At 50.5% G+C, this 25381-nt stretch overlaps 1 protein-coding gene across 3 annotated transcripts in view; it reads right to left on the reverse strand.

The window, feature by feature from the left end:
* Positions 1-6760: 6760 nt before the first annotated feature.
* The window catches only part of Tln1 (talin 1), a 31766-nt gene continuing 13145 nt past the window's right edge, over positions 6761-25381 (reverse strand). For 2 of the 3 annotated variants that reach the window (XM_029476491.2, XM_085839383.1), the window contains exons 17-58: positions 25197-25295; positions 24803-24853; positions 24107-24274; positions 23629-23923; positions 21813-21979; positions 20917-21045; positions 20661-20777; positions 20454-20567; positions 20141-20275; positions 19887-20015; positions 19625-19727; positions 19310-19518; positions 18847-18966; positions 18466-18663; positions 18178-18317; positions 17923-18016; positions 17750-17839; positions 17529-17651; positions 15940-16083; positions 15384-15545; positions 15045-15185; positions 14774-14955; positions 14483-14615; positions 14070-14171; positions 13824-13994; positions 13582-13731; positions 13379-13480; positions 13185-13304; positions 11940-12086; positions 11660-11826; positions 11370-11553; positions 11154-11279; positions 10936-11052; positions 9803-9988; positions 9616-9723; positions 9100-9205; positions 8791-8915; positions 8551-8676; positions 8373-8435; positions 8078-8260; positions 7435-7563; positions 6761-7328 (exon numbers count right to left, since the gene is read on the reverse strand). In XM_029476491.2, the coding sequence (XP_029332351.1) occupies positions 7203-7328; positions 7435-7563; positions 8078-8260; positions 8373-8435; positions 8551-8676; positions 8791-8915; positions 9100-9205; positions 9616-9723; positions 9803-9988; positions 10936-11052; positions 11154-11279; positions 11370-11553; positions 11660-11826; positions 11940-12086; positions 13185-13304; positions 13379-13480; positions 13582-13731; positions 13824-13994; positions 14070-14171; positions 14483-14615; positions 14774-14955; positions 15045-15185; positions 15384-15545; positions 15940-16083; positions 17529-17651; positions 17750-17839; positions 17923-18016; positions 18178-18317; positions 18466-18663; positions 18847-18966; positions 19310-19518; positions 19625-19727; positions 19887-20015; positions 20141-20275; positions 20454-20567; positions 20661-20777; positions 20917-21045; positions 21813-21979; positions 23629-23923; positions 24107-24274; positions 24803-24853; positions 25197-25295 (5781 nt within the window). In that variant the 3' untranslated portion in view covers positions 6761-7202. The remainder of the gene's footprint in view (positions 7329-7434; positions 7564-8077; positions 8261-8372; positions 8436-8550; positions 8677-8790; positions 8916-9099; positions 9206-9615; positions 9724-9802; positions 9989-10935; positions 11053-11153; positions 11280-11369; positions 11554-11659; positions 11827-11939; positions 12087-13184; positions 13305-13378; positions 13481-13581; positions 13732-13823; positions 13995-14069; positions 14172-14482; positions 14616-14773; positions 14956-15044; positions 15186-15383; positions 15546-15939; positions 16084-17528; positions 17652-17749; positions 17840-17922; positions 18017-18177; positions 18318-18465; positions 18664-18846; positions 18967-19309; positions 19519-19624; positions 19728-19886; positions 20016-20140; positions 20276-20453; positions 20568-20660; positions 20778-20916; positions 21046-21812; positions 21980-23628; positions 23924-24106; positions 24275-24802; positions 24854-25196; positions 25296-25381) is intronic. The other variant, XM_021159646.2, reaches the window with a different exon arrangement.

The raw sequence follows: 25381 nt of genomic DNA on the forward strand, positions 1-25381 counted from the left end.
GACACTTTCTGTGTCGGCCTGCAGGGCCATGGGCTTCTTTATTCCTGGTTCTCTAATTCGCCTGGCTTTTGCTGCCAAAGTTAGTGTCTCTGTGTGTCCATGTCTCTGTGTGTATCTCTCTGTATGTCTCTCTCTCTCTGTGTGTGTGTGTGTGTGTGTGTGTGTAAGTTAGTGGAATAGAAAATCCTCCAATTTTCCAACTGTCCCCTCCCTATTCCTTTTGTGCCTTCAAGATTTAAAAAAAAAAAAGAAGAAGAAGATGAAGAAACCCACTCACATTTCTTAATATGGTAGAACCACTCTTTGTTTGGGTCCCTGCCTATTTCGCCAGCCTCATGTACAGTTCCCAGCCTCACTCCAATCCTCAGACTTTACCTTACGTTCATACTGAGCTATGGACAAGGGCTGGAAATAGCCATCCATACCTTTCTTAACAGTGTCCACATTTTATGCATTCTGTTCCCTCTCTCTAAAACACCCTTCCCTGAAGCTAATTCCTAGTGGCCTTTAAGGCTCAGATCAAGTGTCAGCTCTTCTGGGAAGTCTTCCCTGGCTGCTTCCATCCAGTAGGTGCTTGTTTTCCCCTGTGAACTTTCTCTAGTCTCCTGGTACCTGTTTATCTTGTGCGGCCTGCAGAGAAAGGACTATTGTTCTCCATTCTGAGTCCTCAGTCCCTTCCTTGAACAGGACTGGGTTTAGACAGTACTTGATAAACACTTGGCAGATGTGTTTTTTTACATAGCCGGTTCCAGGCACTCAAATGTAACAACTAATATGGAGAATTTAGAGAAATGGACAGCCTAGTGCAGAACTCAATTATTTTTGGTATTAGGCCTCCTTATGCTCTTAGAAATTATTGAAGATTCCTCAAGAGTTTTTGTTAAAGTGGATGTTATCAGATATCTACAGTTACTGTATTAGGCTGCAAGCCCAGAAAATGTAAAGCTATTTATGAATTCATAAAAAAAAAATCACAAAAGTTAAAGCTGGAGATGTAGCTTAGCTAGTGTTTGCCTAACTTACACCAGGCTCTAGGTTCAGTCCCGAGCACAGCATGTACTAATCAGGGTGGTACACACCTGTAATCCCAGCTCTCCGGAGATGGGGATTTGAGATCAGTTCTAGGTCATCCTCCACTACATATCCAGATTGAAGCCAACCTGGACTACAGTTAGACCTATCTCAAACAAAACAACACACACATATACTCCTATTATACACTATCATGTTAATATAAATAATACTTGGATTAAAAAAAGTATATCAGGGGCTGGTGAGATGGCTCAGTGGGTAAGAGCACCCGACTGCTCTTCCGAAGGTCCGGAGTTCAAATCCCAGCAACCACATGGTGGCTCACAACCATCCGTAAAGAGATCTGACTCTCTCTTCTGGAGTGTCTGAAGACAGCTACAGTGTACTTACATATAAATAAATAAATCTTAAAAAAAAAAAGTATATCAGGCTGGAGAGATGGCTCAGTGGTTAAGAGTACTGACTGATCTTCCAGAGGTCCTGAGTTCAATTCCCAGCACCCACATGGTGCTAACCATCTCTAATGGGATCTGATGCCCTTTCCTGGTATGTCTGAAGACAGTTACAGTGTATTCATATACATAAAATAAATATCTTTAAAAAAATAAAAGAGTAAATATTCTTCCCTCAAACTAGTGAAGCACGGCAAATGTATATATGTATGATGTATGTATATATTTATTTTTGAGACAGAGTTTCTCTGTGTAGCCCTGGCTGTCCTGAAACTCACTCTGTAGACCAGGCTGGCCTCAGACTCACATATATCTGCCTACCACTGCCTCCCAAGTGCTGAGATTAAAAGCGTGCACCACCACCAGTTGGCAAGAAATTATGATATTTTTGTTATCTGGGAAAGGGTTGAGACAGGGTCTCATGTGCCTACCCACGCTGTCTGGTCTTGAACTACTGAGGATGGCCTTGAATTCTATCTATCTATCTATCTATCTATCTATCTATCTATCTATCTATCTATCTATCTATCTATCCATCCATCCATCCATCCATCCATCCATCCATCTATCTATCTATCTATCTATCTATCTATCTATCTACCTATCTATCTACCTACCTACCTATCTATTTTTAAGGCAGGGTCTCTCTATGTAGCCCTGCCTAACCTGGAACTTGCTATGTAGACTGGGCTGGCCTGGAACTCTTAGCCACCTTCCTCTGCCTGGGATCAAAGGTGTGTGCCACCATGTCCACCTGGAACTTCTTATCCCCTCTTTTTGGGTAATCATGTACTCATACATAATTTTGTTATGTCATTAATTGTTTATTTGGAAAATACGGATTCATTGAGCCACACAGATGTTGCAAATGTTAATATATCTCAATAAATCCACTATACCAAAATATCACATTCTTTAATATCTTGATTTGTTTCATTGGAGACTCTTCAACTATGTTTAAAGTTTGGTTAAGTTGTAAAGTCACAGTGTCAGAGAAAAGTTACTCAAAATTAGAATTTTCACTTGAAAATTTGACTTATATCTGTTAGGTTTTTCTCCGAAGTGACAGAGCCATTGTTCCTTTTTAAGAACAGGTCTACCAGATATCCAAGTCTGAGAGCCACACTTTGTCAGTCACTCTTCTAGAAAACATGCTGTTTACACACACACTTGTACATGACCACACCAAATGGGTCACATTTAAAAATGGTCTGCTTTTTCTTAGGAAAGCCATCGTACTTCAATATGCAGAACTGCTCCGAGCAGACTTCAGAGTTCATCAGAAGGATTACAGAAAAGATGAGGTTAACGTGGTCATAAGTCTAGCACTTGGGAAGTAGAGACAGAAGATTGAGGAGTTCAAGGCCAGCTTTGGTTACACAGTGAATTTGAGGCCAGCCTGGTCTACATGAGACCCTGTCTCAAACAACTGTAGCAAAAATAACACACAGAGAGAGGAAAGGAGAGAAAAGAAACGTTTTTGCTTAAGAATGAAGATCCAGGGGCTGGAGGACTAGCTCAGCAGTAAGAGTCGTGGGTACATTTCCAAAGGACTCAGGTTCAATTCCCAGCACCCACATGGCAGCTCACAACTGTCTGTAACTCCAGTTCTAGGATCCAACATCCTCATATAGACATACATGCAAGCAAAAACCACCAATGCACATAGAAGGTTTAAGGGGAGAAAAGAATTTAAGATTTAGGGCTGGAGAGCTGGCTCCTAAGTAAAGAGCACTTGCCACTCTTGCAAAAGACCCAGGTTTGGTTTCCATAGTAGCTTATAATTGGCTGTAACTTCAGTTCCAGAGGCCACAGTGTCCTCCTGTGGCCTCTGCAGGTGCTTCACACATGTGAAGCCCACATTAGACACTGAGGGGCAGCACACATGGGCGAATACACATGAACGTCATATAAAAATCAGTACCTGAAAGGGAGAGACTGGTGGAGCTCTACGAGTTCAAAGGCCAGAGTGATATGCATAGCAGATTGCAGTCTAGCCAGAGCTACATAGTGAGACCCTTCTTTAAAAAAAAGAAAAGATCATGATTCAGAGCAGAAGATGTAGTTCGCTTGGTAGAGTGTTTGACTAGCATCATGAGGCATGAGGCATTGAGTTCAATCTCCAGAACCAAATAAACTGGGTATGATGGCACACACTTGCAATCCCAGCACTTTAGACTTGGAGAGAGGAGCATCAGATTGACAGTCATCCTTGGCTATACAGTGAGGGCCAGGCCAGCCTGGCTTTCATGAAACCCTGCCTGACCCTGCCTATTTGGATGTGTGTATGCTCGCCTGTGCCTGCAGTGCAGAGGCCAGAGACGGATGTCAGGCATCTTCTTTTATTGCCCTTTGCTTGATTTTTATTATGCATTTTGTTTCATTTTTGAGACAGGATCTTGTACTGAATGTGAAGCTAGCTGCTTGGGCAAGACTGGCTGGCTCACTGAATGCTTGCCTTTGACTCCAGCAGTGGGGTGCACACACACACATAGCTTTTACATCTGGCCTGCAGAACCCAAATTTAGGTCTTCATGTTTGAGGCATCTCCCCAGCCTTGAGAATGGAGGGATGGCTTAATGGGTAAGAGCTTACTGAACTAGCATGAGGCTTGGAGTTCACATCCCAGCACCAACATAAAAATCTAGGTGTGGCCCTCAGATGCACCTTTAACCCCAGCATTGTGGGTGGTGGAGATACCAGCCTAGGCCAGGATCAGTGACAGAGCCAGTCTCTAGGGGATAAAATGGAGTGGGATAGAGCAGAACACCTAATGTCGTCTGGCCACCTCAAATGCACATACTTCTGTATGTGTGCATGCTATATTTATATATATTAAGTGCACACACACCAAAAATCTATAAGACAGTAAAATTAGTTTTTACAATTTATCCAGGACTTTTTTCTTTTTTTTTTTTTTTAAGATTTATTTATTTATTTATTATATAAGTAAGTACACTGTAGCTGTCTTCAGACACTCCAGAAGAGGGCATCAGATCTCATTACAGATGGTTGTGAGCCACCATGTGGTTGCTGGGATTTGAACCCTGGACCTTTGGAAGAGCAGTCGGGTGCTCTTACCCACTGAGCCATCTCACCAGCCCCTACATTTGTTTTTGTTTTTGTTTTTTTTTTAAGAGACTTTTTTCTTTCGAGAAAAGGTCTCATATAGTATATAGTTTATGTTGGCTTGGTACTCTTGACTCTTCTGCCTCATACTGGAATTACAGGGAAGTGTCAATATGTCTACGATACTCAAGAACAATTTTTTTTTTTTTCCTAAGACAGGGTTTCTCTGTGTAGTCCTGGCTGTCCTGGAACTTGCTCTGTAGACCAGGCTGGCCTCGAACTCACCGAGGTCTGCCTGCCTCTGCCTCCTTAGTGGTGGAATTAAAGCCACTGTTCTGTTCAAGAACATTCTTAAATAAGTAGGGCATGGCGGTCCACGTCATCAATCCACCACCCCCCCACCCCCCGGGCAGAAGCCGGTGGTTTCAGGCTAGCCAAAGCCACATAGTGAAACTCTGACTCAAAAAAAACAAAACCAAAACAAACTAAAAAGCACCTTCTTAAATGAAGTTGCATTTACGTCTTATATGACCATTAGTGTGATCTGGGGCCATTGGCTTATTCTGTGCTGAGATGGCTTTACTCCGTAGTATTTTTGCACTATGTTATGTTGAGGCTGTGAAAGAGGGAGTTCTTTTCAGAGCTTCATCATGAAACTAATTTTGACATCTAGATAGCTTAGAGAGTCTTGGAGTCTCCAGAGAGGGGACCTCATCTGAAGAGCAGTGGAGGCTGCTGGAGCATCCTCCTAGACTTCCAAGCTATGACTGTGGAGATGTGCATGATTGGTGGCTGTTCCTGAGGACAGCATGAGGAAGTGCCGGCCGGCCGGCCGGAGTGAGCAGCTGTCCCGGCTTGTAGCTAGAGCTCAGTTTAGATTACGGTTCACGTGGGAGGCTGTGGAAGAGACTTGATCTCCTAGGCCCTCAAGTCACAGTATTATGACATTGAATCTGGGGCCCAGGGCCCGCAGCAGTGTGCAGTGGAGTTATCAGTCTGTGCGTCAGAGAAGCGATAATGCATTTTGATTTTCCAGTGCTTAGCACAGGCATGGCTTAGTAAATATTGAATGGGTGAATCCCAGGAGACAGGAGCAATGGTAGGAAGCTGGCGCTGTCCCTAACGGGCTTCCCTGGGGAGGACACCAAGTATTTCCATCCACTTTAAACTCGTTGGAATGGGAGGAAGTTGATGGCGATAGGCACTCAGAGTAGCAGCAAATGAGCACTGTTTTCTACTTGGTAAGAGAAATACTGAAATACATTGGACAGCAGGATTGGCTAAGAAAAAAAAAATCACATAAAAACACTTGCTAACACAAGAGGACTGTCGTGCTTTGAGCAGAGACGGCAAGTGCAGAGAAAAGCTAGAGACAGTATGTAAATACCTCCTTGACTGGTTCCTTCTGTGGAACTAATACCCAGATAAGCCAGGCAGCTATCATCAGTAACCAACTCTTGCCTGGCCTCTAGGTGGCGCTCTGCCCCTCTAACTATAAAGTCTCAAGACAAGATCAAGTTCACCTGTTTTTGACAAGAGCACTCCAACCCAATCAACAATTATACTGATGGAGAAGCCAGAGCCTGGATTTTGTGCTCAATAACTGCATCAGCCAATCTTACACACACAAGCACGCGCACAATTTTTAAAAAGGATTTGTGTGTACCGTAGGGGCCAGAAGCAGACATCTATATTCCAGTCTTCCTTTATTTAATGTGTATGTGCTTCTGTGAGTTTATGTGAAGGAGCACATGGTCAGAAGTGGGCACTCAAGTCCCCAAAACTAGAGCTACAGGCAGTTGTGTGCTGCTGTGTGGGTGCTGGGAGCCTGTATCCTCTGCAAGGGTGGAAAACTGAGCCTGTATCCTCTGCAAGGGCAGCCAGTGCTGCTGAGCTCTCTCCAGCTCTTTAGTCCTGTTTCTCTGAAGTTGCTTTTGAAGAATGGAATTTGGCCACAGACTAAATCTGCATCTCTTTCTGTACTCTCTCCTGGTTGAGAAGAATAAGGTGTACTGCTAGTCAGAGAGCAGCGGCAGGTGCTGTCCTGGGGCACTGGAGCGTAAGTGTGGAGAGTGGCTCTGCAGGCAGCCCCCCCAAGCAGGGTGAGAAAGGGCCTGGCAGGCAGCCTGTTCTCATCGACTGACTCCCACTCTCCCCCAGAGCCCCTGAGGAAGACCTCCTGCCTCCTCATAAAGCCAGGCTGCAGCTGTAGAATCACCTTTATTGGAGCCTGACCTGTTTGGGTTTACAACCCTCGAGCCCCATAGGTAGCTGGGTAGGGGATATAGTATCAAAAAGGGATGAGTTGAGCTGACGTGGCCGTGGGGACTGGCTGGAAGCTGCTGGCAGGCTGGAGCAGCTGGGGCCCTGGCAGGTTCAAACTGAGGTACGGCAGCATTAATAATACTCTTGGAGCGTTAATACTCTGGAGGGGGGCAGGCACTTAGGGGCCCTAGGGTGCAAAGGCACTTGGGAGTCAGGGAGAGGACACGGCTTGCAGTGGGACTGGGCAGGGCCAGGCCCAGGGTTTGGCAGGCACTTTGGGGGAGTGCTGGGGTTGGGCAGCTTGGGCCCTGAGCAGCCCAGAAGGCTTTGGTAGTGGCAGGCACAGTCTCTGGGCTGGGTCTGCATTAAATACACAGGGCTTTTTTAGTGCTCGTCTCGAAGCTCTGAAGGCAAGAACTTGTATTGCTGCTGCCGGATCTGGGCGAGCTTTTTCCGAGCCTCTTCCAGCTCTCGTTCCTTCCGAAGCATCTCTTCCTGTGCTGCGATAATCTGAGGGATGAAGGGCCAAGCGACTCAGGAAGATGTGCATTGGGGGCAGAAGCAGGGGGATAGTGCAGGTAACACTGTCCCCAACAGTGTGTTCTGAGAGGCTCACCTGGGCAATGCCCCCAACCATTTTCTCCTTCACCACCACCGTCTCATTCTCCTGGTCTTCAAAGGCTGCAGCTTTCTGGGCCGCCTTTACCAGGTTATCTGAGGCCCTCTTCACTGCATTGCCAGCAGCCTGCAGAGGAAGCGAACAGCAACTCCTGAGAACTCAGGTTTCTAGTTCAGAGACCGTTATCATGGCTACACAAGTGCTAACTAACCATCAGCCTTCCACACCACAGGACTAGGAAGGGAGGGAGTCTCAAGGAAGGACCGTCTGGATCAGGCTCGCCTGTGCAGAACTGTTTTGACTGCATTCAGCGGGCAGAGCTAGCACCCGTGGGTGGCACTACTCCTTGGGCAGGGGACTCAGGATTCTACGAGGAGGGAAAGCTGAACACTAGCCATGAACTCATGGCTCTCTGCTCTTGCCTGTGAATGTACCTGAATGAGCTGCTTCAAGTTCCTGCTACCGTGAGTCCCCAGCATTGATGGTCTATAACCCAGAATCATGAGCCAAATAAACGTTCTCTCCCTTAAACTGCTCTTGTTAGGGTATTCTTATCATTAGCAACAGGAGACAAGAGGATCTCAGCAGGGCGGTTTAAAGCAGTGTAGCAGAGGAGACAGTGCATCAGTCAGTTTCTTACCTGGAGCCGTTTCATTGCCTCAGAGTCCTGATCTGCTTTGACCTTGCAAGCTACCAGGAGCTGGGCTGTGGAGGCAGCTACTTGCTTGGCTGAGGAAATGAGTTTCTCCTGGCTAGCATGGCCCTGGACAGCTGCGTTAGCTGCTTCACACAGATTGTTGGTGGCTGCAGCCACCATACGGGCCTAATGGGGACAAAGTTAAGATTAGAGTATGCCTCTTGCTCTGGTCCATTCCACCCTAGCCTTCTCAGGTTTACCCAACTCGGAAAGACACCCTGGGTGTTAAGACACTCACAGCGGAAATGAGGCCCTGCGACCACTGCCCATCATCCAGTGCATTGGCTGGAATGGCGCCCACCTGTAGAAGGAAGAAGGGAGTCCTCTTAGACCTAGGCTATCCCTACTTCACAGCGACTTGTGAGGCTAAGGGTGTGAGTGCCTTGTCCTCATTCCTCTGGTGCTAAAGTACTGACCTTTCCTTGAGCCACCAGCTCCCTCTGGGCTGCTGACGCAGCCTTTACCAGTGCACTGGTGGCTGCAGCAATGGACTTGGCAGCTTCTAGGATTTGTTCCTCAAAGTTCAAGGACTCATCCGCCTCCTGGAACGAGAAGGTTACAGAGGGATGGGGAGTGGGGAGGGGTTGAAAGGAAAGGGTCAGAGGTGGAGACCTCTTGCTGCTGTGACAGGCGGAAGGGGAGGGAGGAGCCCTGACCTTGGGTTTGGCCCTGGGCTTCAGCTGCTCCAGCTTTTTGGCTGCAGCCTCGATGGCGGCTGCGGCTCCCAGGAGCTCATTCTCAGCAATGACAGTAGGGTCCTCTGGGTCCACCCACTCTGTTCCTGTAGGACAAAGGCAGGAGAGGAGGCTGAGGCAGGGCAGGGAGGTTGGGGGCACTGGGGAGTTCGTTTAGCAACACCTCACCTATGAGGACCAGAAGCACAGGCTAGCTCAGAGCCAACCAGGAAGCAGAGACCGCACCATGACAGGAACATAGCTTCCCTCCTGTCTCTCACTACTTCTTACCTTTCATGGCTTCAGCAGCCTGGATGAGCTCAGTCACAGAGCCAGCAACTCGCTTTGAGTGTCCAGTCAGCTGCTGCTTCAGGTCTGGGTTTGGCTTCTGAAGGGTCTGTGTGGGGACAGAGCGCACGACAAAGAGCATCAGGCCCTAGGTTTCACGTTCACCTGTGAAACAGGGCAGCCATGCTCCCAACCCCAGTCCCTAGCACACTGCACTGCACAGCACAGCCCTTAAACACCAGGTCCTGCTCAGGCGCACACAGTGCATCAGGCTCCACACAGGGAAGAGTGTGGGGTGCCACTCACCGGCTGATAAGCAAGGAGTGATGAGATGAGAGGAGAAGGTAGAGAGGGGAGGCCAGGTGGGAAAAGGAGAAAAGAGAAGAGGAAGACATAAATGGGAGAAGCCAAGACGGAAGAAGGTTTGGAAGTGAGGATGATTTGGAGACAGGTGGAGGGTGGGTTTGGGTGTGAGGAGCTTAGGCGGTGAGGAGGAGCGGCGCCTCCCTCCCTCCTTACCAGCAGCACGTGGTCCAGCAGCTCCAGGTAACCATTGGCACACTCCCGGCCATAGTGCAGGGCTCGGAGCCGTACATCAGGCGCCACTTCTGGGTGGAAAGCTGCTTCCTGTCCCCAGAGCAGCAGGTTAGCTTTAGAGCTTCAGACCCGCCCTCCCTGAAGCCCACCTCACTACCCGCATGTCTACCTTGCAAGCCCGAAGCATGTCCGCAATAGCCCGTCGGCTCAGATTAGCTGTGGCAATGACATCTTCCTGTCGACAGGAATTGCCAGCAGCAACAGCTTTGGCTGTTGCCATAGTAATACCCTTGGTCATTCGGATGAAGTCTTCAGGGGTAGAGGTCTTAGCAGGTGGCTCTGGGGAACAGAAGACCTGTTGGAAAAAAAGAAGAAAGACTTTATGGTGTCCAAGATGGGAAGGCAACAGTCATGACTTAGTTCAAACATCCACGTGTTCAAAAAGAGTTTTTCGGGGCTGGTGAGATGGCTCAGCGGTTAAGAGCGCTGACTGCTCTTCCGAAGGTCCTGAGTTCAAATCCCAGCAACCACATGGTGGCTTACAACCATCCGTAATGAGATCAGATGACCTCTTCTGGTGCGTCTGAAGACAGCTATAGTGTACTAATGAATAATAATAAATAAATCTTTTTTTAAAAAAAAGAGTTTTTCTTCTCTTTTATTTATTCTTTTTTCTTAACAGAAATTTCCTCTCCCTCCTCTCCTCCCAGTCCCTCCCCCACACTTGCCCCCTCCCCCAGATCTGGGGAGCGGGCCTCCCAGGGATATCAACCAAATACGAATACGGCATATCAAGTTATAGTAAGACTAGGCACATATCCTCAGAGTAAGGCTGGATGAGGCAACCCAGTAGAAGGAAAAGGGCCTCCAAAACAGGCCAAAGAGTCAACACCCCCACTTCCCACTGTTAGGAACCCCCAAAACCACTAAGCTCCACAACCAGAACATACATGCAGAGGACCTCGGTCAGATCCAGACAGGTCCCCTGATCACTGGTTCAATCTCTGTGAGCCCTTATGAGCCTGGTTAGTGGATTCTGTGAGCTGCAAAAAGCTTTTCTAGAGTAGCTACTGTGGGTAAAGTCCCTGCAGATATTCCTATATCAAAGCCAATACAGAGCAGTGCTGGCCATGGTTCTGACTGAGGAGAGACTCAAATGTGAGCAGCGCCTTTTGGCCAGGATGCAGCTCAGCAGAGAGACATGGGATGTGGGAAGTATGGTAATGAGCAAGCAGAGAGCTGAGGAATGCAGGAGAGGCCTCACTCACAGCCTATCACCCAGTGCCCCCGGCTTGTGCTTACCGCCAGTTCCTGACGTATGTGCTCTGTAGTTGCCTCTAGGGCCCGTGTGCCTTTGGTGGCCTCATCTTCCACAGCCTTCACTGTCTTGAGCAATGATGTCACATTGGTCACCATCACCTGAGGGCAGCAGTGGAATGGGAGGAGACCATCTTTAGAAGCAGTAGGAAGTGTGTTAACCATCCCCATCCCTCCTGCTGCTGCTCCTCACTGCTTCCCACCTTGGCAGAGTTCTTGAGCTGCCACACTGCAGGGTCATCCCCAACTTTGCCCGCTGCAGCCTTCGTTGCGCTGATGAGATCACCCAGGGCCTTGGCTACGTCCTTTACTGCATTGATCAGCACCACCTGTGAGGGAGACGTTACTCTGCTTTGTGAGGGGGAGAAGGGCAACAGGAAGTGAGGCTTGGGACAGAGTTAGGGATGTTGGGTAGCTACCTGAGTTTCAGGGTCTTCGGCTCCTAGGCTGGCTGCACCGAGCTTGACCACGTCAGCGAGGCGGGTAATGGTGGCCACGGAGGACTGGGCGGCTTGTGCCAACTTCTCCTGGCTCCCGGCTGCATTCTGCACTAGGACCTTGGTGTCCTCCACAAGAACCTTTGCTGTCTTTAAGATACCCTCCCTGGGGAGGCCCCAGCCTGGTCAACTTTTCCAAGAGTCCCAACCTCCAGCCCAGTCTTCCTCGGGCCCGCGCCAACCTTCCTCCCTCCGGGCAGTCCCCTGCTCACCGGTGGTCAGCAAAAGTTTCAGCACCCTCACGGTTAAGTGTGCCAGCAGTAGCAAACATGATGGTGGTGTCGAGGTCAGCAATGATACCAGACACAGCACTGGCTGCTGTAATGCAGGCCTGGGTACCACGATTCCCAGCCTGGAGTGCAGCCAGAACATGGGAGACCTGTAGGCAAAGGGAAAGGGCAAAGTTACCCATGCTTGAGAGGACAAGGAACAGGCGCTGGGGAGGCACACAGAGATGGGAAAGACACGCAGCCCCAGGAGATCAGCAGTCACCTTCTCTGACACTCTGCGGGCACACTCTATGAGCTCCTTCTTGGTGTAGACATCACTGGGGCTACACTGCAAGGCACCTGCCTTGGTGACCAGAGCAGAGCAGCCATGGCCCAGCTCCTGTACTCGGTGTTTGATGTGAGCGCCTATCTGTGAATAACAGAAAGGGAACATTGGTGATTTTGAGAGTGCTCAGAAGGCTCCACTGCACCTAGAGGAACCATGAAGGATGCTCAAAAACTTGGATGAGTGGGATGGAGCAGTGGGTAGAACACTGTGTGAGCCCGGTCACCAGAGTTAGATTCCTGGAACTCACAGTGAGGGAGAGAACTGACTCTTCCAAGTTGTCACATGACCTCTAAATGACATGTACACAAACCGCACACATACATACACTAATAATAAACAAACTTTAAAAAGAAACATGTAGCCAGGCGATGGTGGCACACGCCTTTAATCCCAGCACTTGGGAGGCAGAGGCAGGCAGATTTCTGAGTTCGAGGCCAGCCTGATCCACAAAGTGAGTTCCATGACAGCCAGGCTACACAGAGAAACCCTGTCTCGAAAAACCAAAAAAAAAAAAAAAAAAAAAAAAGAAAGAAACATGTACCACAGACTAATGGAGTTCCAAGAAAATATTCCCTGCACAGCTTTTTTTTTTGCTTTCATAGTCAAGCACGAGTCCCCTGCTTCACGTGGAAATAGTGAGAGAAGGCACCCCATGGTGAGGACTGTGCTAAGCACCACGTGGAGGAGGGAGAGATGCACTTATGCTTGGTTATTCGAATCAGAGCCGTAGACTATGATCCAGCCTGTTTGGGTTTATGGAGGGTCTGGGAATTAGGCATGCCCTACTAAGATCCAGTTACTCACTTTCTTGGAAGGAAAAGCCAAGAGCTTAAGCAAGGATAAGCCTCATGAATTTGCCACAAGGAGGGACTAGGGAGGGAGGAGACTCAACCCAGCAGAGACGATGCCATAGGTCTCACTAGGGTTGACAGAGGCTAGAGAAGCAGAACCCAGAAGCCGGTGGATCCTGAGCTGTGGATCCCTCTGACCTGTGACTGAAGGCTTGGATCCTTTAAGTCCATACAGCCTTGCTTACCCTCTATGGAGTGGCCTTGAAGGTGTACCTTTTATCTGACTAACTAGAGTGAGGGAGCGTGGGACAGCCCTGGGAGCTGCCATGGGAACAAGGGCCATGAACTGGAATCTCCCAAGAGAAGGCAGTATGGCTTCCATGTTTACCTCTTCATTTTCAGCAGCCACAGCTGCAGGCTTGGCTTGTGAGGCCAGTCGGCCATAGTCACTGGTCAGCTGGTTGGCAAGAGGGCCTAGCTCTTCAGGGCTGGTGTTTGACTTGGTTACCTAGTGATAAGGAAAGAAGTGAAGTTCTGACCAAGCTCAGCTCCCTAAGGGCAGTCCTCATGTTCCAAACTTACCATCTCCTGAACAGTGACAGCAATGGCCTTGGCTGTCCTCACCATGGTTGTCTGGTAATCTACGAATGAGCCTTCTGGTTCACCCATAGGTCCTTCATCTAGCTGAGGGAGGAGGATGAAGCACAGAAAGACTGTCAGGGTCACTGCTTCTGTGCCAGAGTCCCTCTGGGTAGCCTGTGTCCGCAGGTACCCGAGGCGCTAACCTGGTTGATGGCCTGAGTGATAGAGTCCACCATGCCACCAACGACTCCCGCAGCACTGGCTGCTTCGTTGAGGGTTGTCGTCAGGTCTTCTACGGCTTCTGTCATCATCTGCACAGCCTCCTCCAGGGCTTCCTGGGTGTGTGCTGCTTGCTATGGGGACATGCGGCAAGAAAGCCTTTAGCTCCCGTCTTTCTACATTGTGCTAACAATTACTCTCCCCGCCCCCTGGGCCCCCTTTCTACCTTGGGGTTACCACCAGCCTCCTTGGCAGTATATAGCAACTGCAAGGCAGACTCTGCCAACGTTTTAGTCTGGTCCAGAAGTGCCATCTGCTGCGGGTGGCTCAGGGTCTTAGATGCAGCACCCACTGCAGCCAGGGTGAGTGGTTCAAAGTACTGGGCCATTTGGGACACCTGAAACAGACGCTGGGTTTAGTGTCAGGTACTGTTAACCTATCCCCTCAGCTCCTCACACGATTCCTTACGTACCTTGTGTCCCAGCTGGGAGGCTTCAGCCCGAGCAGCGCTGGCCAGCGGCTCAATGAGATGGGAGATTTCTTGCACGGCAGTGAGCATCTGGGTGTGCAGAGCCTGGGAGGAAGCAGACATCAAATCTGAGTGTAACTCTAACAGTGCTCTCTGGGGCAGGACCCCATTCTTCCTTCCAACTGCTTGCGCATGCGATGCTCATGGGGATGGGACCTGCGGCTTCGTGTGTGCTTCATACACTAGCACTGAGTTATACCCCAGCTCCTGGCTTCCTTCCATATCTAACTCCTTACCCAGACCCAGCATATCCCAGTCTTGGATGTCGTAGTAAAGATTCTTCTGCACTCCTTCCTCCTCCCCCACACACCCTCCCTGAGCCTGGACTCTTCACTCTTCAACACATTTCTCCTCACCTCTTGAGAGATTCCTTCACGGGGAGCAAGCTGCTGGCTGACAGCGGCAAGCGAAGCCTGATCTAGGTCCCGCAAGCAGCTGTTCAGAGCCGCAATGGCTGTCTCACACTCCAGCTGCCCTGGGGCTTTGTCCCTGCAGAGACACCACACGTCCCACATAAACACCATCTCTTTAAAGGCTGTTACTTACCCTCCCCTCCCCTCCCTTCCAACAGTGTGCCACCTCATTCCAACTCAGTCATCTGCCACGTTGTTTGTCCCCAGCCACACATGCCTCCTAACCCTCAGTACCTCATGCTTGTAATAAGTTTCTTGATGGAATCTGAGACAGTCCGAGAGTGGCCAGCTAGCACAGACCAACGTGGGGGATCCCGGGGATTGACTGCTAACGCCCGAGCTGTCTGGATGAGCCCTCCAGCACTCTCTAACATTGTCTTAGCAGAGATTACAATGGGCTCCATGGCAGCTCGGCCCTGAGGAGAGAGGAGGGACAGAGGTGAGTCTCATGACTTATGCTCACGAAGATGAAGTGGCTCACGGTGTCTCTGGTGCAGTGCCTCACCTCAGGGCTGATCTGGGCAGGGACGCTGGAGAACTCAGGGTTGGAGGCAAAGGCACTCAGGTTATCCACAGCTTCCAGCAGAGGGGCTGTGGCTGCTCGGCACTGGGCACGGTTCTCTTCTGTGAAGTCCCCATCTAGTGCCTGAAGGGAACAGGGAGCCTTAGGACTTAGTAAGCGGGTACACAAGTGAAACCCAGGCCACCCTCAAGGGCTCAGAGGATTGGAAGACTGGATAGACAAGGATAGGAGAATCTAGCAAAAGACCCCAGAAAATGAGGAGGAGACTCAGGCAGAGAAGGTGGCTTGGGTCAGGGAACCTGAAAATTCAAACAGTCGAACCTTGATGGTCTTGACAAGATTGGCTGTACTGTTGGCCACCTCCTTGGCTGACTGTACAAACTGGCGCTTGGCAGTGGGATTGGCAGTCCTAGCGGAAGCCAGGCGACAGCTGTTACACAATGCAGATGTGTGTTTGGCCACAATAGTGGCTGCAGATAACACCTGAGGAGACAGAGATGGAAAAGCTGTGATAAGAGCCGGAAGGAAGAATGCAAACCTAAGGGAGCCATTTCAGAGGTGGAGGACAAAGGATGGCACCTCAGAAGTCTGTATAGGAGGTCTGGGAGAAAAAGGTGCTCAAAGATGAGCAGGACATGGAGGCGGGATAAAGGACAACAGATACATTAATAGAGAAAGATCTAAGTGGGACAAGTGGGAGGATGGGCTCAGTCTCGAGAGAGGATGTGCCCTCAGTGCTATGCAGAAGAACAAGGAGACACGGCGAGAAGCCCTTATGAAAGGTGGGGGGTGAATCCTGCCTTCTCCTCCCTCTTTCCTCTTGCAGTCTGCCCATCCTTTCTCAGCCCTGCCCATGGTACCTGTTCTCTTGTATTACCTGGGCCTGGGTACAGCCAGGCTCCCCCAGACTCTGACAGGCCATCTGAATTGCCTGGTTTGCACGGGCAAACTGTGTGGGTTCCACCAGTCCTTGCTGTCCAGCTTGGCTGTTGGGGTCAGAGACACCAACCAGATATGCTGCCTAAGGAGAAATGAGCAGTGGAGGAGGGGAAGTTGGGTTACAGAACAGAATATATCTTTCTCAGTTCTCTGGGGAGAGAAGCAGGAATAAGAAACCACCGTCACCCTGCTTAAAACAAACTTATTTTGTTAAACTGACCCAACAATTTCAGAATCTATTTAAAAAGGTACACAGGCTGGGTATGGTGGTGCTCGCCTATAATTCCAATACCCAGGAGACAAAGGTGATGGTGAGTTTGCCTGGAGTGCAGAGTAAGTCACCATCTCAAAAAAAACAACAAAAAAAGATTTTTAGTTCATTTCAGTTTAGAAGTGTGTGTGTGTTTGTGGGTCACAGAATGAAAAATACAAGTGCAGGGCACTGCCAAGTGGCAACAGAAGTCTATGGAAGATATGTGCATGTACAGAGGCAGGAGTGCGTGCATGAGGATAGCCTAGTCTACGTAGTGAGCTTGAGGCCAGCCAAGGACTATCCTGCTAAAAAAGGAAAAAGAGGAAAAGACAATTCTAGAAGTGTATGGCTGTTAAGGCCTTAGCAGCAACAGTACCACCGAGCTTTGGCGATGGATGGATACAAAGATTTCTAATTTTAATAATGGGAAGACATCATGGTAGTTAATTCATACTGCAATTAACATACGATAGCTTTGCTTTTTCTTCTGTATGTTTCCCGAAAAATACGAGAAGAACAAAAAACCAGGAAGATGTTTTAGAGGTCAAGCCTGGGCCTGGAGAGACAGCTCAGCAGTTAAGAGCACTAGTTCTTGTAGAAGACCTGGGTTCAATTCCCAGCACCCACTTAGTGACTCAAGACCATAACTTGTTTTAGGAAATCTGACACCATCTTCTCATCTCTGAAGGCACCTGGCACTCACATGGTACAGACATACATGCTAGCAAAATACTCGCACACATTAAAAAAATAAAAAATAAGAGTCAAGCCACTGGCTTGAGTGGGGAGAGGGGAAGTCAGACAAAGGGACAGGGTGAGGCAAAATGGCAGGATTCTAGGAAAGAAAAACAGCTACAAAGAAACCCTCAGTACAGTTTTTTGTTATTTTTGTTTCGAGACAGGGTTTCTCTGTGTGGTTCTGGCTGTCATGGGACTCAGTTTATAGACCAGGCTGGCCTCAAACTCAGAAATCCACTTGTTCTGCAGGTGCTTGGATTAAAAGTAACCCTACCCCTGACACTCCCTCCCCTGTAACTGATACAAGCGCTTCACCTGGGGGCGGGTAGCTCAGCTAGGGCTCGAGCTCAATCCTAGCTCAATCCCCAGCAGCAGTAGTAAAAGCCTCACAGCTGGTCAGTGTAATCAGAGCACTCACAGCAGCCGGGACTGTTGTATTCAATAGCTTCTGATGACCACCGCTTCCCCCCCCCACCAGGGAGAAAGGGCATGCATGGGAAGCAAGAGCTGCTCTCAGGTCCACCTTAGGAAATTACCTGTGCAGCTGCCTCCGTGAAGCCACAGAGAGCTTTGGAGGCTGTGGCAATGGCATCTCCAAACTCCGGCAGATTTCCATTCTTGGCATTTTGGGAGATGCCAGTCATGGCCTCACCTAGGACCTAAGGAAGAGTGGAATCAGGCTCTGATCATGCCCACTGAGCACCAGTGTTACATCACCTTCCCTGTCCCCATCTCTGCAGCTCCTCGGCCCACTAACCTTGGAGTTCTCCATGACACTGTCCAAGCAACCGAAGTAGGACATGTCGTTGATGGGCTGGACTGGATTCTCCAGGAGTTCTCGGACTGTCTGTGTAGGGAGAGTGACATGAAGTTTGACTCTCCCTCAGCCCCAGCTGGCTCCTCAGTCCCGCTCCCATGCTGAAGGCTCACCTCTAGCTGCCGAAGTGCATTGTCACACTCCTTCTGGCCAGGTGCCTGCTGGGTGCACATGGTGATGAGCTGGTTGATGCTGTCCGTCACTGCCCTGATGGGGGAGGGGAGTGTCATCTTTCCTGAGTCCCGTATGCATGGGATTGTATATATTTTTCTTTTGCTTTACTACTGCTATGCCCAGAGTGTCTCCCGAAATGTCTTCTCTCTGGCCTTCTCACAGGTCCCCAGAGCTGGGTTTCCAGTCCAGCTTACCGGGCAGCCGCAGCCAGCTGACTCTTGAGGTTGGGAGAAGCAGGGTCTGTGGACAAGGCCTTAGCGGCAAGGAGAAGTTTGCTTGAAGACATGGATATGCCCTTCAGGTTGGACACCACCTGGGCTCGGTCCTCCTGGCTCTGTTAAAGGGAAGCATACATTACTCTGTCATATCTGTCTCTAAAAGGATGCCCAAGTATTCAAGTTCTATCAGACTAGAGATGAAGGAAGCAGGCACAGACCTAGGTTCTGAATACCCTACTTTGCTCTCAACTAGACCCTTCGTACCGGGGCCTGTCCGGCCATCTCCACACCAGCTTCCAGGAAGGTGCTGAAGTCCTGTCCAAATCGGCCGGAGGCCCGAGCCAGGTCCTGAGGGGTTCCTCGGGAGGCTTGCACCAGTTCTGTGGCTGCCTGATTTAACCCAGCTGCAGCTTCATTCAATCGGCTCTGTGCTTCTTGAAATGTCCCCGTGCTTGGAGGAAGCTGCGGGGGCAGAGGGGACGTCAGAGAGATGAGGGGGGTGATGGGAAGGGAGAGTTTAGGAAGGGAAGGCTGGGGAGTGGTGCAAAGCCTGGGATAGTGAGAAGGCATAGATCTGGGACAGCAGGGTCAAAGGATGAGCCCAGAGACGCAAAGTCCTCCGTTAGTCATGCCCAGTCCTCCTACCGAGTCACTCAGGAGTCGCTTGCTGGCATCTCCAACAGCTCGTAGGGCATTATCCACGTCTCTTTGGCCAGGCAGGCAGCTGACACAGCGGTTCAGGGCCTGGGTCACTGCTTTAGCTACCTGAAGTGGGAAACAGGGTTGCCAAAGAGGGAGTAATTTGGGAGAGCCCCTTTTTACACTGGGACACAGGAGATAACCAGCTTTTCTGGCACTAAAACTGGAAGGAGAAAGTAACTTTTATAGCTGAACAAGCTGAGGTTAGGGCCACACACAGTAATAACCCAATCCAAAACACCCACAAACACCCCAACCTGCTGCTCAGCGAGGTTGGTGCCTTAGTTTAACAGACACGTCTATGAGCCAGCCTGAGAACACAGCAAACAGAAGAGCGTGGGCCCTGTTAGGCAGGCCTTGTGAAGAGCCCTAAGCAAGCGGTCGGTAGGAGCCCTTCCCGACCTCTGACCTGAGCAAGCCTTTGCTGGCTTTCCGGGTCCCCTGGGTGTCCAGATGCTTTTTTGGCCTCCTCAATGAGGCTGCTGGCCTTGTCCAGAACATCGCTGGCTGTGTCAAGCACAATGGCCTGCACTGCAGGATCTGATGTCAGCGCAGCCACACCCCGCGCAGCCTGGGCAAGTGACCTTAGTCCACCAGCTACATCCCGAGCTGCAATACCTGGGAACACACAGAGAACAGAGGTTTGCTCTATCAGCCTCTTTCCCCACAAGTCCTCCCCAACCCCTCTGTCCCCCCAGCCCTATTCCTAGCCCTGCCGACATACCTGCGTAGTTCTCATTGCCCTGGGCAATCTCCCCCAGCAGCTTGGCGATGGCAGAGCTCACCGCTTTGGTGCTGTTGCCAAGATCTTGGGTACACTTCTCCATCTGCAGATAAGGGGGGATGAAGGCTCAGGTGGAGGAGGAGGAGGAAGTGAGGGGGCATCTGAGACGGTTCTTGGGGAAGGCTGGCGGTTTCAATGATGGTTCTATAGCACTGCTGAGATGTTCAGGGTTTGAACGAGGGCGCTTTATAAGACTACTCACTGTTTCCCCGGGTAAGGGCTTAAGCTTGCCATCTCGAGCTGCTGCTTTTATTTCCTGTAGGTCTTTCTCTAGATTCTGTACAACACTCAGTGCAGAATCCATCTCCAAAGGTCCACATGCCTCCTGAGCCTGTGGCAGTGAGCAGCAGAGGTTACAGTCCTCCGTCTTAGAGGCTACTCTGTCTGGCTTCTCCCCCAGCCCAGGCGTTCTGTGCAGCACCTTCCTTCTGTCCCACAGCTAGATGGCTGCCATACCTTCTGAGCAGCAGTGCGCAGCTCGGCCAGGGCAGTGCCTAGGTTCTTTGCGCACTGACTCAACTGCATTGCTGAAGCCTGGTCCTGAATTGTTGGCACTGAGGCTTTTGCCGCTGCCACCATCTTCCCACCTGGCTGTTGGAGAACACATTTGCAAATGAGGTATGTCACCCTCCCTCTAGCGTTGAACAGACACTGGTCAGGATACAGTAAGCACTCAGGTTTGGTCTTGGCTAAGAGCAGATATTCAGACTGGGAAATTTAAGGTCATGGAGACATGGGAGGGTCTGGTCTTAGAAGTGAAGTGTCTTGCCTGCAGGAAGCTCTGGCTGGCAGCAATGAGGGCGAGCTGAGCACTAGGGCTGTCAGGCTGAGCTTGGCTTCCTCGGACACCCTGCACCAGCAACGGAATCTGCTCTGCCACGGCCTGAAGGTCAAAACGTCATGAGTACCATATTCTGGAACCCCCCCCCCCACCTTCTCACTCCTCCCCACTCCCACACGTCTCTTGGAGACTTACCTTACAGCTCTGCACCAGTAGGGGCTGGGGGCCTGCAGAGGCCTTGGGGGCAGAGGCTGCATGTTGGGCTGCAGCAATGGTCTGCGTAGCAGAGGCTGCAGCTTGCTTGGCTGCATGCTGCAAGGACAGAGGAATCAGAAGGCCAGGCATTCCCAGGCCCTCATTATACCCTAAGGCAACCATCCATCCCTGGCACCCCTCCCACTGTATCCAATGCATTTATCCTTCCAGACCCTGCCCAGATCCCCAGCCTCACCTCTAGGCGCTGCACCAACTTCTTCTTGATGGCGTTCTGTGCAGCTGCATTGGTGGCCATGCGAAGCCCCTCAGCTGCTTCACGTAGTCGCTGCTGCTGTTCCTCACTGTCAGGGTGGGCAGCTGCTCCCTGAGAGGAGCATCATCCACCATCACTTTGACTCAAATACACTCTGTCCTCAATCCTCTAAGCCCAGTTTAAAGCTCTTTTGTTTTCCTGATCTAATTTCCAATTACCTTCACTGAGGCTTTAACTGCTGAGAGCTGAAAACTGTTTCAGAAAGGATAGGTTGTGGGGTCCCAGGGTACCTCATTGCCACTAGGATGTGAATCTTTCACTGGAACTACGCCTGTCCTACAGAACTCTCCGCGTGATTAACTCAGTGTGACCAGGCAGGCCTGGAGAGGGGAGACTCTCTGGAGAAGGGACCTCAGGAATCTGCAGCAGTTGCAAAGCCCAAGGGACCTTTGGCGGGCGGGCGGTCCCTTCTGATGGTCTTCACACCTTGGGTGTCAATGTCTAATGTGATCCTATTCTGTATGGCTAGTGGAGACCTCTAAACCAAAAGGCTCTCTGCCTTCACAGGGTACCAAGAACAGATACCAAGCAGATGTGGTAGCAACCCAAGGAAAGTGGGAACAGCAGACCTTCAACATGAAAGAAGAAGAATGTGGACCCCCATGGTCAGAGTGCACTGTGAGAGTCAGTCACATGGCTAGATGCTTGGCTGGTGGCCGACCCGCAGGCTGGGAGCCAGGACCTTCCTGGCAGTTTCCTTATCTATTCTCTTCTACTTTCTGCTTTCCTGGGGTGGGTTATCCCATCAGACAAGGCCCTAGCTGGACCTCTCCACGCTCACCTCCCCTTGAGGGTCTCTACAGAAACCGACTTTGTACCTTGGCTGCCTCCACCATCTTGGCGGTGGCATCAGCGAGGATCTTGGCAGCACTCAGGAGCTTTCTAGAGTTCTCCAGATCACTCTCCCCCTCAGCATCGGCCTTGATAGCATTGACCAGGTCTGAGGTGGCTTGGGCCAGGATGCGGGCCTGGCGCACCATCTCCCCTAGAACACAGGAGAGCCTCAGGTAAGAAAGCCAGAGACACTGACAGAGGATAGGGAGGAGGGTGAGTGGGCTTTCCAGAACAGAGAAGAGACTGGCAAAGGTCTCAAACGATTTCCTCTGAGGTCCAGGTTCCTGGGTTAAGATCTCAGAACAGATCTCCCGGCGAGTTCCCATGAGAGGAAGGGCCAGTTTCCAGCTAGTATTTCTAGTGCATATCTTGAGAGGATGAGGCAGTCTCCTTTGAATGGTCTGGGGTAGGAAGCTGAAGTAGAGAGGCTACTTTCCCCCTCTTCTTCCCTGTTTACAAGCCTAGCTAGCTCTTAACCATGCACCTTGCCACCTACTACTGTACATAACTTGGTCTCTTTTTAAAGTGCGCCAAGGGGAGGAGCTCGCCGACAACCAGGGGCCGCCAACACACACAAGAATGACTGCCTGCACAATGCAGAGTCGTGCGATGAGCGGCTTTAATCTCAATGGCCATCCTCACTGCAGCAGCTTGCAATTTAGCGTTGGCCCGAGACGCAAAAGTCACTGATTCAGTCTGCCGGTGACTAAGGTCTTCACACGCGGGAGAGCGCGATCACGTGGGCCAGCGTGGGGTGGGAGGGACGAAACCTTCGTGGAGTGACCAGGGGGACCCCAAGAGTGGTTTGCTTGGAAAGATAGTCAAGATTTTTGATACTTTCAGCCCAAAGCTGTCCCTTACGAGACGTTTCGAAAATCTTAATAAGAACTAGTTGAGGGAACTAAGAGCTTAAGAACACAAGTTTCGCTCTCAGTAGCCATATGGTAGTTTACAACCATCTCTTAACTCGAATTTTTTTTTTTTTATTTTTATGCATATCAGTGTTCTGCCAGCAAGTCTGTCTGTGCACCATGTACAGGCGGAGGCCGAAAGAAGGCATCGTATCATGAGCAGGACTTAGAGTAGACAGTTATGAACCGCATGTCGATGCTGGAAATAGAACCCAGGCTCTCTAGAAGAGCAGGCAATGCTCTGAACTGTTGAGCCTAATTTAAACAACAAAAACAGTTGAGCCACCTCTCTGGTCCCAGATCATTCCTACGAAAAAACAAACAAAACTTTCTTTTTTTTTTTTTTTTAAAGGACCAGTTAGTTGGTCAGGAAGCATAGACTTGAAATCCCAGCACTGGGGAGATTGAGGCAGAAAGATCATGCTAGCCTGTGCGATATAAAGACTAAACCACAAAACATCTGGCCATGGGCTGATGGGTAAGTTAGTACTGGGCTGGCTGAGTATTTATGGTCTACTCATCATTTCTTGCTGTTAATCCTGACAATTGAGTTCTATCCTGCAAACTCATATTGTGGAGGGAGAGAACTGACTGGGGTCGGGGGCTCTGATGTGCTAGGTACCCACTAAGTAAATGAATTTACTTTTAAAAAATAAATAAATAAATAAATAAAAATAAAGTGCGCCAAGGAAGCAGAACAAGGCTTATATTTCTGCTTTACCAATGGGGAAGTGGAGGCTCTAGACTGACCAATGAGCCCAGAGTGAGAGAGCTAGAAAGGCCACTGTACTGATCCTCAGAGGCTGGGTGGCTGGATCTATAAGGTATGCCCATGGGCGTGGGGGACCCATGCTGGGGCTTTTGTTTCTCTGGAGGCGAGTACTCTTACCAGCATCTCCCATGGAGCTGAAGATGTTTTCAGTGACGGTGAGGATGGTATCGGTGGCTTGGTCATACCGACCGGCAGGCCCAGCTCCGGTGGCGTGGGCCTTCACGTGCTGCAGCAGCTCATTGAGGGCCTGGGTGACAGCCGTGGCTGCCGCTCCTACCCCTCGCAGCAGCTGTCCATCTTCTGTAGCTGCTTGAGAGGCAGACACACAGCCCTCCACAGCTTTGGCCACCAGTCGCCCAGCCTCGACTAGCTGTTCTTGGCACACAGGTGAGCTGATTGTAGGTGCTACCACCTATGAGAAAAGAATTGCAGACATGCAGGCAACAGAGAAGCTGTGAGATGGGTCTCTGCGATTTTCCCGGTAGTCACTGGGGTGGGTGCTGAGGCCCCAGGAGTCAGAGATAGAATGAGAGGTTTGTGTACATATGCTGGAAATATTATTCAGAGGCAGGGGATACTGCAAATCTGGGCTCACCTTGGTACATGCCACCAGCTGGGAAGTGGACAGAGCACATTGTGTAGCTGCAGCAATCACTTGGGTCTGAAGCCCGGAATCCTCTGTGCGCTGGGCCACACTCTTGGCCTTGAGGACCAGGGCGGCTGCAGCACTTGCCACTGCCTTTGCAAGCTGCATTAGAACATCCTGTGGGCAAGAAAGTGGCCAGTGAGACCTGAAACTGAACTTACCTAGAACCCACGGACACTTCTCACAGGCGTAAGCGGCTTCATTATTCCCACTGATTCCAATCAGAGGACAGTATACGCACAAGCATTTAGAACCTATCCCAAGCCCCTCTACCTTGAGCACCCAGAAGGAGAGACGCTCACCGAGAACAAACCCTCACCAACAGAAACAGAATCTATACCAAAGGGAGAGAGGCATGAGGCGGATACACTCGGACAGTGATGGGGAGGGAGGAGCAGGCAGTACAATGGATGGGCACTTCCTGTCTCCATGCTACTCAATCTCAGGGTGCAAGGAGTCATCTGCAGGTTTGGGAGCAAGACCCTGTCCTATCCTATCTGACCTCTTTTCTTCAACCCTGTCAGTCTAGGCCTCCCCATCTCCCATCATGTCTGTTCCCCTGGGAGGCTGAGGAAGAGGCGTGGAAGCGAGTGTATGCGGCTCAGAGAGGACCAAGCTGGGAAGGCCCAGGCCAGAGACCGTTACCGTAGGGGAATCGGGGGAAGGTGGAGCCCCAGCCCCTCTGGGTACACACATCTGTATGGGAAATCCAGGATGAAAAGTCAGCTGAGGCAGCATGGCTGGGGTGGGGGGAGGGGCATCATCCTCAGTGTGGCAGGGGTGTCTTGAGATGGCTTAAAGCTGGGCTATGTACGGGAAGCCAGGGCTAAGAACATCAGCAAGGGCAAACTGAACCAGGGTATTACGTTTGCTCTGCATTCTCACCCCCATGGGACTACAAGTTCTCAGTATCATATCTGCAAACATGATTGGGCTGGTTTGGTTTGGTCAATTCACAGAAAGAAGGGCTAAGCTCTAGATCTCGGGTCAGAGGTCCCCTCCTAGGAGTGGGGCTCTGGGAGCTGGGTTTATCACCAACCTGGAAGTGGGGGTCAGTGTCACTTTCCCCAATTTGCTGCAACAGCTCCCCACTGGCCTGGCCCACGTTCCCGGCTGCCTGCAGCAGGTTCTGACGGGGCTGTGGAGAGTGCACACCTGTCAGAAGCTGCTTGACGCTGGCCATGTGCCCACAGGTCTCACTAGCTCCTGGGTCACACTGCCTTC

This window comes from Mus caroli, unplaced genomic scaffold (assembly GCF_978045245.1).
Source record: "Mus caroli unplaced genomic scaffold, Mus_caroli_1 scaffold_6, whole genome shotgun sequence".
Classification (NCBI taxonomy): Eukaryota; Metazoa; Chordata; class Mammalia; order Rodentia; family Muridae; genus Mus; species Mus caroli.